General features: G+C 41.4%; 1 protein-coding gene across 1 annotated transcript; it reads left to right on the top strand.

Moving 5' to 3' along the window:
* The first annotated feature begins 122 nt into the window (after positions 1-122).
* Positions 123-14,430, top strand: TMC7 (transmembrane channel like 7). The gene is made up of 16 exons (XM_085237409.1): positions 123-337; positions 574-811; positions 2,854-3,002; positions 3,331-3,498; positions 3,689-3,774; positions 4,302-4,447; positions 4,836-4,983; positions 6,345-6,515; positions 7,832-7,989; positions 8,961-9,075; positions 9,568-9,665; positions 9,965-10,148; positions 10,914-11,044; positions 11,333-11,488; positions 12,236-12,314; positions 13,413-14,430. The coding sequence occupies exons 1-16, from the start codon at positions 274-276 to the stop codon at positions 13,515-13,517; spliced, it is 2,196 nt and encodes a 731-aa protein (XP_085093535.1). The 5' UTR covers positions 123-273; the 3' UTR covers positions 13,518-14,430.
* The last annotated feature ends 86 nt before the right edge of the window (positions 14,431-14,516 follow it).

Here is a 14,516-nt window from a genome sequence, read left to right as displayed (position 1 = left end):
CCACCGACATTTCGACACCCCGACACACCGACCCCGGGCACGGCCGCTCCGGGGGGGCCACAAACCGGCCTCACCTCCGCCGCCTGAAGGAGGGGCCGCACGGCCGCGGGCGCCCCCTGCAGCCGAGGGGGCCTTAGAGGAGGCGGAGGGCGGACCGAGCGATGTACTTCGCCCCCGCCCCGCCGGCGGCCCCGGCAGCCGCCGCCCCACGGCTCCTCGAGCTCCGGGGCGCCCGGAAACGGCAGCGCGGCGTCGGGGCGTCCCCGAGCAGACATGAGCGAGTTCGGGGCCGGCGCGGAGTTGCCGGGCTGGATGGCGGACAGCCGCAGCCGGGAGGGTAAGGGCGGCAGGTACCGCGCGGAGCGCTGCGGGAAGGGGGGGCAGAGCGGGGAAGGGGGGGCAGAGCGGGGCCGGGGTGGCAGGTGGTGCTGGTGGGGGTTGGAACGGGGGAGCGGGGGGAGCCGTGCCGCGGGGGGAGCCGTGCCGCTCGGAGCGCCGCGGGGTGCCGGCGGTCGCGGGGTGCGCGCTCCCGGCCGGGTGCCATGTTTTAAACGCGCTTCTTCCGTCTCGCAGAGCTCTTTTCCCCCGAGGAGTCGCGCGCGGCGGCACCTGTGGGGTTCCTGCAGGAGCTGCCCAGCTACCGCTCCGTGCTGAGGCGCCGGGCCGCCGCCGGAGATGTCCAGGAGCGGCGGGGGAACCTGCGGGGAACCGCCGCTGCTGAGCTCCGGGGGCCGCAGCCCGAGGGAGAGGAGCGCGGGGCCCGGCCCCTCTGGGAGCTGCCCGTGAGCATCGCCGAGAAGAGGAGAATAAGGTTCTTTACCCTTGCTTTTCTTTACGCTTTTAAACGTGACCTGCTCCTAAAGGAATGCAGCACGCGTGAGATGAAAGGAGGCACAGAATGGGGCTTACTTGTCCCTGCGGGGCACTGTTTTGAGAAGTTGCTCAGCCTCTTCTGTCAGGAACCCGTCGCGGCCCCACCTGCAGCGGTGTGGCTGCGGCACCGGGCTGGCGGGAGGCTGACTGGGTGAGGGAGTGCAGCGAATGGGAAGAACAGGCTCACAACGAGGAGCTGACCTGCTGCAGATGGACGTGTTTCTTGCCGGCTTCTTCCTCTTGTCTCAAGAGTTGAGCTCCTTGTCTCAAGGGTCCCAGCAGCTGACCTGTCGCTGCGAGCAGCCCAGCCTCCTCGTCAGCTCTGAGTCCTGCAGTTTCCGTTCTTCCTTGCATTGTCCTCAAACACACCGTGCTCTCTCTATTGTGGAATTGATAAGCATGAGACAGCTTTTCAAGATCATTTTCTCCTTTCACATCCTGTAAGCTGTTCTCTGCTGTGAGCAGTTCCTGTCCTTCAGTGTAGCTGTAGCTCAGTGTACAGCTCAGTGGGCTGTATTTCTCACTTGTGACCTCAGCTGTCTCATATCTTACTGCGGGCTGAGAGCTCTTGAGAGTAGAGAGGGTACATCAGTTGTTTTTACAACGTCCTCATCCAGCCACATTTGGACCTTTAGGTCTGGTGCTTCGCAGTTGTGGTTATGAGCTGGGGGAGAGGTGGAAGTACAGCCCTCCCAGGAGCTGTACATCAAAAATGTTTGGTTCTCCACAGAGAACAGGAACAAATTGCTTGCAAGAGGAAAACTGGTAGAGTGGCTGGACTTAGCTAAGAACTACAGACTGCTTCTAGAGTCAGGTCCAGATCTCTTTAGATGCACAAAATGCTGCAGAAGTTCTGTGGCTCAATGTACTGGATTTTATATGAAGTTGGGTGCTCCAGTCCAGTCAAGCAGTAGAACATTAGTTCTGTGGCCATGGTGCTCATAGGAGTGAAGTTAGGATATTCTGAGGTGGTTTGTGAGCTTGTAGCACTATGGGATTCTGATAAGGCCTCTTGGCACTTCAGGGATCAGTAATTGTGCCTGTATTGTACAGCAGCTGCCAACACAGCATGCTTGATATAATAAATGCTGTGAAAGCTGATCACTCAGTGCCTGGAACAAGTACACAGCCCACGCCTTCGTTTAAAATGCAGCACAAACACAGGCCAGACAGTTCTCCAGAGTGTTTGTTTAAAACATTACATGCTGTAGCCTGTAGTTTCTGTAGAATGGAATCTTTTGTGAGGAGCTATGTTTATGATCGTGAAGTGGCGTCATCTGTTGCCCGTTTGATTGTTGCGAGCAGGGTTTAACGTGGATTCCTGCTCAAATACTGTTTTCACCTTAAGCTGAAAAGGATGTGGATGGTGTCAGCACAGCACGTGGCAGTAGCTGTGCAGCTCCTGATGCTGTGTGCAGGTAGCTTAGGGCATCGCTCACATATGTACCAAATATTCTAAAATTGGAACCTTAGTTGTCTCCTCCATAGCTGCTGCCTGCTGGGTTCCTAACAGTGCCTTTCTTCAGTGCTTGCTGTGTACAAGTCAGTTTTCGAGCTGTGCTTCTGGAGGAGAGTTGACCATCTTAAAGGAAAAAAATGCAAATATGAGCCACTCAGAATTTTCTTTGATGCTGTTGCTGGATACGCACCAGTTTGTATAGTTGAAGTATATATATATGTCATCAAAAATCACCAAATAAATTATAGACTATTTGTGGGTCATTCTTGGAATTTGTTTGCAACTTCTGAGACAACTTATTCTTAGATGCCAGTATGCTGGCAAAGAAATTTCAAACTCACTGAGCTGGCACTTTCCATTTTCCTAAAATTCACTGTAATGATTAAAAATTGATAATAGGGGTAGCTAGCATATGTTACTGTGACTTCTAGTGCTGACATCTCTCTGAAGGCACCATTGTGCTTGGTGCTGTTACTGGTGTTGAAAAAATGGGCTCAGTAATTGTGTTTCTTATCTCTTAGGGATTCTCAGCAGGCTGATATAAAATATTCTTCTGGATGGAATCAGTGGAAAAGAACTAGTAGTAAATCATGGAAAAAAGCTCTCAAAGATATCAAAGAGTTGTCATCTTACGTGGAACTTTGGCGGCATGATATTCACAGCATTGAAGGTATTCACCTTCTGTTGGTTTCTCCTCTTTCAAATTGCTTCTATTATTAGTGGTCTTATGTGTGTGAGCGTAGTTTCACATTTAACTATGGGTTAAGCAGTTCCAGCTTAGGAGTGATGAGAAAGAGTGAACTTTATAAAATCTGTAATGGAGTAGATGGAAATATAGTGGAGGAATGGATTAGAAAATCACATTGCCTTTTCAGTTATATTTCTTAAAGCCGATAGTACTGAAAACTAGCTTTTAATAATGTTTTTTCACTATTATTATTTTTTTTAATTATTTTTGTCATTTCAATTAGTATTACACATGCTTGTTTTATCCCTAGGGAAATTTGGTACTGGCATCCAGTCCTATTTCTGCTTCCTGCGTTTTCTGGTTGTGCTGAATTTTTTCATGTTCATCCTGATGTTCAGTTTTGTTACGCTTCCCACTGTCATCTCTAATTATGGAATTTTCAACAGTAGCTCTGCTAAAATTTCTCCAAAAAACACAGGTAAATCTCTGTGTGCTGCTGTTGTTTTTAAGATTTCTCAATTCCTTTGCCTTCTCCCCCACCCACCGGGACAAAGAAATTGTGTTTTGTTTTGTTTTTTATTAAGACCTTGCTATGTTTTGATTAACTTGAACTTGCAGTTTAATGAGGATTAGTATGTTAGTGACCTTTCCTACCTTTCTTCTGACAGAGCCTTATTGCACTGTTTACACACCTAGTGGTAATAAGGGACTTGTTTACTTCTATACATACCTCAAAGATTTGCTCACCGGCACTGTAAGTAATTTGATTTTATATTTTTCTTACAGTTCTAAGTTTCACATAGCATGTAAAATATGAGAGTGTTTTACTTAGGAAATGATGCTTTGATAATTCTGAAAAACGAGAGGCATAGGCATCACTGGGTAAAATTAGCCTTTATCCTTAATCTGTGAGATGGTAGTTTTCAGTTTTTGAGAGCCCACAGGGCCTAGTTAGTCACACACTGCAGCCTGTGCCTCTCTTCTCCAGCTGCTGAACGTTCCATGAGCTGGAGCTTGCTCCCTGTTGTGCTCTCTGTGTAGGTTGCTAGTGTTCTTGACACAGTGCTCTTTGATTGGAGAGGCGTGGAATTTTTTGCATGTGGTGTCCATGGAAGTTTGTTAGAAGTGTGTAAATATTTAGAATCTACAGACTGTTGTAGCCTGCTTGTGACCCCAGCAGTAATCTTACGTTTACAAAATGCTTTGTTTGAGCCAGGATGGATTCAATAGTGCAGTTGTTGTTATTGTTCTATGTTCATTTTAAACTTGGCTTTTTCACAGGGGTTCCTGGAAGTGACAGTTTTGTTTTATGGCTATTACACAGTAGATGCTGCATGGCTTAGTGTCCTGAGATATAACTTACCGCTAGCATACTTGCTAACTACATTTGCCTACCTTGCACTAAGTCTTCTCTGGATAATTCAAAGGTAAAGATCCTGGTATCCTTCATTTACCGCTCCTGTTGCTCAGTTTGCATTCTTGCTTGTAGAGGACACTGAATTACAGAACAGTTTTACATAGAAATTGAGAATCTTTTGCTTGAAGATACAATGCCACAGTACCCTTTGTTTGGTTTTGGGGAGCTGAACAAGCAAAACTAAACAACTTCAATAATATATTGAAGTTGTGTTGGCTTCAGTTGACTTTGATTCCTGCAGAACCACTCTCTGAAATTTTCTTAGAGATTTGTTGATATTATAATACAGTGCTTTAGTCTTTGATGAGGCAGTTTGCCCAAAGCATGTTGTGTGATTGTTTTTCCTCATGGCTAGAATATGTCTTTAATGAATGAAGTAATGTTGCCATTTTCTTTAGATCTGTGAAAGGATTTAGGCAGAACTTGGTGCATGGTGTAAATCAGTTTCAGAGTTATTGCAACAAAGTCTTTGCAGGCTGGGACTTCTGCATTACAGATCTAAATGCAGCACGGCTAAAGCATCGCAGCTTGCTATATGAGCTCCAAGTGAGTAACTTCTTTAGTTTTTCTACAATTACTATTTGCTATATATATAGGCTAAAAAAAGAGAAGTGTATAATTATACAGATAGTGGAATAGGGATAAGAAATATTGAAGTAGTTTACACTGGGGACAGGGGAATCCACATCATCTCACCTACTTTCTAGTTACCTAGAATTGTGGTGCAACGTGACAAGAATTGATAGTGAGGTTGAAGGCCCTTCCCCCATCCACTGAGGACTGAAACCAAACCCATTTGCTGCCTGTGTTAGCTGCCTCTTCCTCACACTCCAGCCCTGTTTCCTGTATTAGTTTCTACACAATCTAACAGGAAAAGCTCGTCTAGCTGTGGGCAAAACCTTGTACCACTGAGAGTCAGTTTGAGTATACTGAGTTGTAAGTCTGCAAAGTGGTAGGCAGTTGTTGTGCTTAGAAAACACAGAGAGAGCTAATGGACTTCCCAAATAATAAGGGTCTATAAAGGGAGAGCTTGAAATGCTTTTTTGCTGAAACTAGAACTGGTTTTTTCTATGTACACTGGAAGCAAAGATTCATGTTGTGAAACAGTTTCCTCTGAAAATATATTCCTACTTCAAATCACAAAGCAATAATTGCTGATTTCATGAATTACAGTGAGTTGTTTTCTGTTTTGGTAAAGTTCAGTTGTCATCTTAAGAGATTTTTTATTTTTTTACTTTTAAATCCTAAATCTTTTCCCTCAGTAATTCACACCTTGAAAAAAGTTGCCCATTAGTGTTACTCTTTAAATGAATTACAATATCAGAAAACATCTGAATAATCTGTGCTTTTGTTCTGTTTATTGTTCTGTTGCTCTCACAAGTAATGCATTATTTTTACATCAGCTAAGCTGAAACCTGCTAAGTTGACGTGACCAGCTTCTCTGGGCTCTGCTTGTTTTTCTGTGCCAGCCTCTGATTTTCCTTCACAAAGCAGAAAAAATCCGAGTCATAGTGGTGAGGGCTGGTTGCTTACCTGCAGAAGTATGGAGATGAATGATCTGATTTACACTTATCAAAGTGTAGTACCAAACTGAGTCTCTCGCAATAGATATCTTTCTCAGGGAGGTATGTTACTGATACAGTAGAAGAGGATTACAAGATGCTTTTCTTTGGGTACAAAGCTCCAGACTAGGAGCATGCTGACTAGGGCTTCTAGTCCTGTGTCGGCCTGTTTGTGTCAATGAAAAGGCACCTTCAGTCTGTTTGAACAGCATGTGTAGTGACCCTCCTAGAAAAAGTTACAGATCCAGCTTCACTGAGGCAAGAATACCCCAAAGGTAGAAGATATAGTGTCAGGACTTGCATGCTGCGTCAGAAAATGATACATTATTTTTCTTTTGTTTGTAGACAGATTTGGAGGAAGAAAGACTGAAGCAAAAAATAGCTGACAGGACTATGAAAGAAAAGCTACGGATCTTCTCTCTGAGAATATTTATAAATATAGTTGTCATTGGAATTTTATTAGGGTGCTTTTATTGTATTTCTAGAGCAACTGTCTTCTCTCAAGAAAACTCCGGTGTAAGTATCAGACATAACATTATGATAGATTAAATTCGGGCTGGTGATTTGAGGAAGAATTACTGTGAAAGAATCAAGTATCCTAATACAGAAGCTTTCATGTAAGGGTTTTGAAACACTTGCTTTCTAACTACCTATATTTTTTTAATAGCAGGGAGTGAGAAGGATAAAGAAGGATGTACAAGAAAAAACAGTGGTGTCTTCCTTTAATACAGAGGCTCCAGATGCCAGTCTGTGCCTTGGAGCTAATGCAGCTGAGAAGAAAAGCAGCTCTCGCTTTTTTTCCAGTATAGCTGTTCTCACTCCTCTGATCTGCTAGTACAAACACTTGTGTGTCTTGGCAGTGATCTGACTCAGGGAGTGATCTGGTTAAAACAAACTTAATTATTGTCAGCTTTTTGATCTAGTTCACTGTTCAGCTGTAAAAATAAACAGCAAGAGAAGGTAAAGACTACGATCTGTATTATGATTTGAGTTACAGCTGTGTGGGGAAGCAGGAAGACTGATCATGGATCCCTTTGCAGAAGAAAAGGTTCTTGCATCAGTATTGAAAGAATCAGATTTGATGGAGTGTTCCCCTCTGGCAGGACAAACAGATGGGAAGAGTGATTCAGAAGCAGAACATCAAGAGCAGCCAACAGTTTAACAGTTTCTCAGCAGTGATTGAGTTCTCTCTGGGACACCAGGGTTTAAATAGCCTGCTGCAAACGGAGACTGCTCTCTTTCCTCTGTTCATTGATGATATGATGGACACTGGCTGTGGAAGAGCAAAGTTATATTCTTGATGGACTTCACTAAACTGCCAAAGTTGCAGCGGGAGGAGTGTGGACCAAAGTCTTTATCTCAGCAGTAGTGTTTGAGGACAGAGAAGGATGATAGCACAACACTGAACAACTGAAAAGATTCCTTCGCTTACTGTGGGCTTTATATATAAATGTTGATATCTTGACCTTGCCTAAGTGAGTAGGTAGAGGAGGTTGTTAAAGTAGTGGGGAAGTCAGGTGAGCTGTTTGTTACCTGTGAGAATGACTTGAAAAGTGTCTATACATTAGTATAGGTCTAAAAGCTGATACCCTTTCATGCTGAGCGAGACATTATAGTCAGGTGTGAGCCTTGGTGAAAACAGCCTTTTCAGGGAGAACCTTTGGAGAAAAGCAAAGCTGTGTAGCAGTGGTCAGGCTTGTTCCAAATATGAGTGCACGCTGAAGGCAAAGTTTTGGACAGGAGGACAGGAGGGAATGGTAGGTAGCTGAAGAGAGCACAATGCCAGAAATGTCTGTCTGAGTGTAGTGTCATCTTTCTCTTTTCTCGCACAGGGCGTCAACAGTGTGGGCTTCCAGGCTAATCTCTTAGTTCAGTATTTGCCATCCATCGTGATCACAGCGGTCAACGTAATTGCTCCTCTGATCTTTTCAATTCTGATCAGATTTGAAGATTATTCACCAGCCTTTGAAATCAGACTGAGTCTGTTGAGGTAAAGATATTTTTGCTATGGGGCCTTGGATGTTTGAACAACTTGTTCTCGATAGATTTGAGGTACTATAAACATTCAAATATCAGGAGTCAGAGGTTGGACTCCCTGCAACAAGGGGCCTGGGCACTGGAAGCCAAGCAGACATTATTTGACTTACGTTTCATTGGAAGCTTTCATTTCAAATCTGGAAACGATCTCCTGTTTTGATGACAGTACAGTGCAGTCATTTAATGTTCCAGTTTCTGTTCCATTTAGCTGTGTGATCTGGACATCTTCAACAATCTGAAAGTCAGTAGGTAAATTAGTAGGGAAGTGCTGATTGTAGAGCTGTGAATTCACACCACTGTGTGGAGCAGTTCCCTGGATGTGCAGTGCTATGTGTGCACAGGAACCAATTTTACTCATGTTACAGAGCTGTACAGCAGTGAGTGAAGCAGGGCGTTGCTCAGGCCAGAAGTGAAAAGTTTTGGAACAAAAGATACCTTAAACTGAGTGTGTGAACTGAATTTGGCGGGTTAAGGTGATAAGATCAAGATTGAAGCATCTGAATATTGTCAAACACCAGTGTTTGTATTTCAAGCCGGCTAAGTGCCTCTGAAGGCCTGAAACCACCTGAGGGGAATGTTGCACATAAAGTTGTTGTGTGGCCGCTCCACTGTACTTCAGAGAACAGCAGCCCACTGTGGGTTGAGCTCTCACCAAATGAAGGGCCTGGGGGCTCAACTTACAGGACCGATCTAGGAAGAATACAATGAAAAGAAACAAAGAACTGGAGCCTAAAGCCGAGAAGGTGAAAGGCAATTTAAGCTACTACTAAAGAAAGAATTGTATGTGGTATCTGCCTAGTCATTCCATTAAAACTGCTGCATTTTCAGTCTCTGTGCTTCTTCATTGGGCTCCTCTGGCAGTTGAGTCAGGTGCCGGCATAGCTGTTTTGGGAAGTTTAAGATTGCTTTTTGCTTTTCTTCCAGGTGCATCTTTGTGCGGTTGGCCAATATTGCTGTTCTGTTGGTCTCACTGTGGAGTCAGATCCACTGTACCACTGACCAGTGTAAGGCCTGTGGATACGATTACAAACTCTATCCTGTAGGTAGACTTATCTTCGTCTTTAATCACCTGAACTTGTAGTAGGAGATTCTTTTTCCATGAGGTTTGCTTGTTTAAAAGCATTCAGAATTGGACTTGTGGTTCCTGTTCATGTTGTAGATAGTGCTGTGTGCATGTATATTTATCTGTCTGTGTATCACTTATCTTCCATTTATTTAAAGCTCATTATTTTATTACATTAACGGATCGTAATTTAGCAGAGATTTTCTGGCTGCTGTGAAGTCCGTCCATTTGAGGTTGTGTTGTCACTGTCTTTTTCTTCAATAAAAAAACAGGACATTTGGTTTGGAAGCTCTGAAACACTTGAAAACTTTAGAAATGGAAATTATTACAGTTTTATCTTTATTGGTGTGAACTGATTGAGAAGTTTGTTGCTTTAGTGATTTATAGCTTTTTTTTTTTTTTTTTTTTTTTTTTACCATTTGTCATTCGACTTTTAATCCTGATTTTTTTCCTGATATGTTTTTCTAGTGCTGGGAGTCTGCAGTTGGGCAAGAAATGTATAAACTGTTGATATTTGATTTCGTGATAATAATTGCTGTGACCCTGTTTGTGGGCTTTCCTAGGAAGTAAGTGTCTCTGCCTTTTGAGCATGCCTTTACAAAATGATTTATGATTTATTTTTTTTTCATTTATTAATTCCCTGTATTTCTAACTAGATTGATAGTTTAAAAGTAAAATATTTCTGGTTATTCAAGTACTTATACAGATGGATGCTTTTTTTTTTTTTTTTTTTTGAGACTTGAATCTACTTCAGACATATTTCTGTCACGTCATTGAATGCTTCAATGCTGAATTTCACGTGTATTAGGGTTCACCTAAGCTCTGTCGCTTCACTCTAGAACTTAGTGATGTTCTTTGTTTTTAGGATGCTAGTTACTTACTGTTCTTGGAAGCCAGTTCAGTGGTTGGGTTTGCAGGAATTTGGAATTTCTGACAATGTCCTGGATATCATTTATGGACAGACTATCTGCTGGATTGGAACCTTCTTTTCACCACTTCTTCCTGCAATAGCAACTATAAAATACTTCATCATCTTTTACATTAAAAAGGTAATGAAGATGTTTGGTGTAAATACAAACAACAACAACAACAAAGAAAACTTTTTTTTTTTTTTATGTTGGTATGAAGTTGATTTAAAACAAAGCCTTAAAAAAAGATATGCAGGAAATGAGGTAATAAAATTCTATTTTTTTGTAACTTTTTTTTACTTTTAAGATTTGCTTTGGCATAAAGGAAAGGAACACTTTAATGACTACATCAATTTGTAGCCTTTTTTAAAAAAATCTTTTCTAATAAAAGTAATTTGTAATTCCTTTTGGATAGATCTGTTTACTGCTTACGGTGCTTAGAACTCAGGCAAGATTTTGCCAAGCTGCTAAATGTTTGGGAGCAAAAGGGAAAGTCCATGCTTAATTAGATATGTGATGTGGTTTCAGCATATCAGAAACCTTGCTCTACAATTAGACATCTCCTGTGCAACAAATTCTTATCAGTGTTTAATTCTTGTGAGAAGGGGTATATCCACTGAAGCTTTGGCAGATCATAGCAAAAGGCTGTGTTATAGATGATATACTATGTGACTGATGTCATTTGGCTCTGCACAAGTGTGATCTGGATCAGACTCATCCGAAATAAGAGATGTTGGTTTATACTAGAATGCAGAACATTCTTGTCTTAGCCCGTCTCAGTCCACGTACGTGAAAGGAAGGAAGGTTGCCTGGTAGCATATCTGACGATGGAAAATACAGTTGGTGGGGAAGTAATACGTTAATACACTGATAGATGTAACATTCTTGCTCATTTTTTCTCTCCAGATCAGTTTGATACACACATGTAAACCTGCAAGTAGGCCTATCAGAGCATCAAGTTCCAATTTTTTCTTCTTGGTGGTGCTGTTGATTGGGCTCATCTTAGCTTTCATTCCTTTGGGAGTCAGCATAGCACAGTAAGTAACAATTTAACTTCTGTGAAGTTGGCATTTGCTTTAAGGTTGTCAGTTCCCTAGAAACAGATTAATAATTTAAAAATAATAAAATAGAATACTGTGTACCTGCCTATAATAAAATCAAACTTTTATTTAGTTTATATAAACAAAAAAATACCATTTTTAAGATGAGGTACGCTTTTACCCTATCAACAAGATAGTGCTGCCTTGCGTTGGATTATTTTATCTTTACATTTTGATGTAACATCTCATTTATCTTCTGATATTTTTTTTTTTTTTTTTTCACAGTATCTCCTCTTCCAAGGCATGTGGGCCATTCAGGAATTTTAACACTTCATGGGCTGTTGTTCCAGATACAATACTTGGGTTTCCAATAGGTCTGCAGAAATTCCTTTTTGGCATAGCATCAGAAGCTTTTGCAGTGCCTTTTTTTCTGGTTGCCTGGTAAGTAATATCTCGTTATAATGATCTCATTATAAATGGCTAGTTTCCTTCCTTACTGAGCTGATAACAAATTTTAGACCATATTTTCCATCTGCAGTCAAAAGCATCAAAGCCCATACGAAGCCTCAGTCCTTATGTCTTTGCCCATTTATTGTTGTTTGTTAGTTTTATTCCACCTCCTCTTTCACAGCCCATTTCCTACATTCTTTCTCAGAACTGTTAACTGTTCTGCAAATTGGTGTTGTAAGTCCTATGATCACAAATTCTGTTCATTAAACTTTGTTTAAAAGGAAAAAAAAAAGTGAGGAGGGAGGACTAAAAGTCATTCTGTAAGGTAAAAATTGGTATGGTTTCATAGAATTTTGAGGGTTTGAGGTTACCTTTGGAGATCTAATTCAGCCCTCATGTTCAAAGCAGGGTAGCCTAGGGTAAGTGGTTGGGAACCATGTCCAGCTGGGTTTTGAATATTGTTAATAGCGGAGACTCCACAATTGTACAATAAAGAGAGAGCTGTCAAAACACCATCCATAAAATCTGAAATAGGCCTTGCCTCTACATCTTCTAGAGCTCTGTCCCAGCCTGACAATAACAAAAATAGCAGGTGCTTCTCAGCAGAGCTATATCCTAATGTATTTTTTCCTCAGCTTCCTTTCATCTGAAGCATATATGTAGACCATTGATTCCCCTGACCTATAATAGCCTTTTTGTTTGCATGGTGCTAACATAATGTTGGTTTGCTGTTTGCAGCCTCCTTATGTTCTATTTGATTGCCTTGGCTGGAGCGCACAAAAGAGTGGTTGAGCAGCTAAGGGAACAACTGGTTATGGTAAGATTTAACCCACTATATTTTTGTACCCCAGAGGTTTTCCTTGTGGCATCCATAATCAGGCATACAGAGGAGGAACAGTCTTCCCACACTTCTGCATATTTGGTGTTTGGACAGGCACTGAAGAATGTTTCATAGATTACATAGGAAAAGTAACTGAAGCACAGAAGTATTTTTCAGTCCAGTTGGTGTGCTTGGGCATCAGCTGCAACTGCAGCAAGACCCAGTTGTATCAGCAACGCAGGTGTGTGGGATGCACTTCTGAGAAGTGATGTCCCTGTTCCTTATTTGTTGCGTTGCTTAAATCAACCCATTTGCGTGTTTTTTTTTTTCCTGCCAAAAGAGAACCTCAGACTTAAGTCTTCTGTCCGTTCCACCATCTTTCAGTCTTTGATTGTTTCCTTCTCCACGCTCAGAGACACCTAACTTCTTGCCCTTCACTCCAAGTCTGTGTTTCTACTTTACTGTAGCTGGACTTTTTCTTGAGTATTAGTCCCAGCACTACCTGCAACGAATACTTAAGGTGGAACAAATCACCACTAACTGGACTTTGGAGAATGTTGCCAGTGTTATTTGCAGCCATCAAAAGCTACTAGTGTTTATCAGTTTAAGAGAATTTGAATGCTGTGGTCTGAATCTAACCTTTCTACTAAGACTTCTCACTTTATTAGGAAAGATCCTGGTTTTGTTAAGTGCATCTTTTAGGTATGATACTTAACAATTTACCATTAGGGAAAAAAACAAAAAATAAAAACATTCCGGGTGAGAGATTTTTTAAGAGTGTAAGGGATTTAGGAGCAAAAGCCTTTATTTTGTTGCTTGCACACTGCTGTTTGGTTTCTTGGAAGTACAGTTCTAAATTTCTAGGTATGTCAGATATTTCTTTTTGGGCTCAATACAGAACTGATAATGTGACCTAAAACAAGGTAAATGATTTCAAAGCCATTGTTAAAATAGTTCCGGCATTTGAGAGAATGCTGTTAACCACTAATTAGAGTACCTGGTGATGAGAGCACCTATTCTAGTAAAGAAAAGAGTTATATATAGAATTCGTACATCTTTTTTATCTAGAGTGCACTTTCCATTCTGTCTTTCCAGGAGAGTCGTGACAAGTTGTTCCTAATTGCAAAACTAACAGAAGCTCAGAAAAATTCCACAAAAATCCAGAAGTTGACTTTTGATGCTCCTGGAACCACTAGATAAGGGTAGATGATCTGCAGCATGTAAAAACAGAGCAGCTGACCAGTTCTGTGATCTGTGTAGTGGATGCTTAACATTCTTGTTAGTGTTGATTATGCTAGTGGGCCTAAGAGTTTCCAAGACTGGAAGTTTAGCTTATTTGTACCATATTAGACCTGTTTAAAACATTGTGTTGCAGGGCACTTTATTGCTGCTACCATTTCAAAGCTGTTAGGGTTTGTGATAAGTTCCTGGTTTGTTTGTATTTTGGAGTTTTGTGCAAAATGTGATCAGAACTGAAACTATTTAAAAACTCTGTACTGTTTTTATAAATTATACTTGTAAGAATTGGGGTGGGGTGAGTGGGTGGGGTGGTTTTACGTTTTCCCACTCAGATCTCTTTTAAAACGAAAGCAAAACAGACTCATGTCAGTATTTTGAAATAGCACAGTTGAACACTAGATGAAGAAAATAAGCAGGAGGAGGACCCGGCTGCAGTCCCTGCTCTGTGGTACCCAGCTCATTGGTGTGCAGGAGCCTCTTTTAAATGAGCAAGACTTTACTGCATGCATTTCAGTTTTGAACAAGTGTCTTGAATACTGCTCTGTGTTCTAAAATGTGAATATTTGGGAGTTATTTATAGTTCAGAAATGCAGCATTCAGAAACTCAGATGCCACTATCCTTTAAATGCTTGTTTAAATGGACAAATGTAGCTGTGTGACTCAGAACAATGTTTCCATGTAGCCTACAAGCTTTTCCCTTTATTTAAAGGCTGTTTTTCTCCAGATTGCTGTGTAAAGAATTGTGTACGTTACTTGAAATTCCTGGTAGTACACTGGCATTTAACGTAAGATACTTTTTTTATGATGTTTTGTAATGTTTTCTGTCCTCAACTGTAAAGAAATTAACATGCAATAAATCAATTTTTAAAATCTAGTACTTTATTTATTTTATTATTTATTTATTTATTTACTTACTTATTTTAAGTTTTGTTGAACGGTGTAAACTGAGTTGACAGTTTG

The sequence above is a fragment of the Meleagris gallopavo genome, chromosome 16 (assembly GCF_905368555.1).
Source record: "Meleagris gallopavo chromosome 16, MGAL_WU_HG_1.1, whole genome shotgun sequence".
Lineage (NCBI taxonomy): Eukaryota > Metazoa > Chordata > Aves > Galliformes > Phasianidae > Meleagris > Meleagris gallopavo.
Note: the sequence above shows the minus strand (reverse complement) of the source record. Positions and strands in the feature narration are given on the sequence as shown.

Excerpts from the sequence above, each read along its gene's own strand:
- TMC7 (XM_085237409.1), top strand. The coding sequence starts at position 274 with ATGAGCGAGTTCGGGGCCGGCGCGGAGTTGCCGGGCTGGATGGCGGAC. Across the intron at positions 6,516-7,831 it reads TCTCTCAAGAAAACTCCGGT|GGCGTCAACAGTGTGGGCTT; the intron begins GTAAGTATCAGA and ends TTTCTCGCACAG. Across the intron at positions 12,315-13,412 it reads TAAGGGAACAACTGGTTATG|GAGAGTCGTGACAAGTTGTT; the intron begins GTAAGATTTAAC and ends CTGTCTTTCCAG.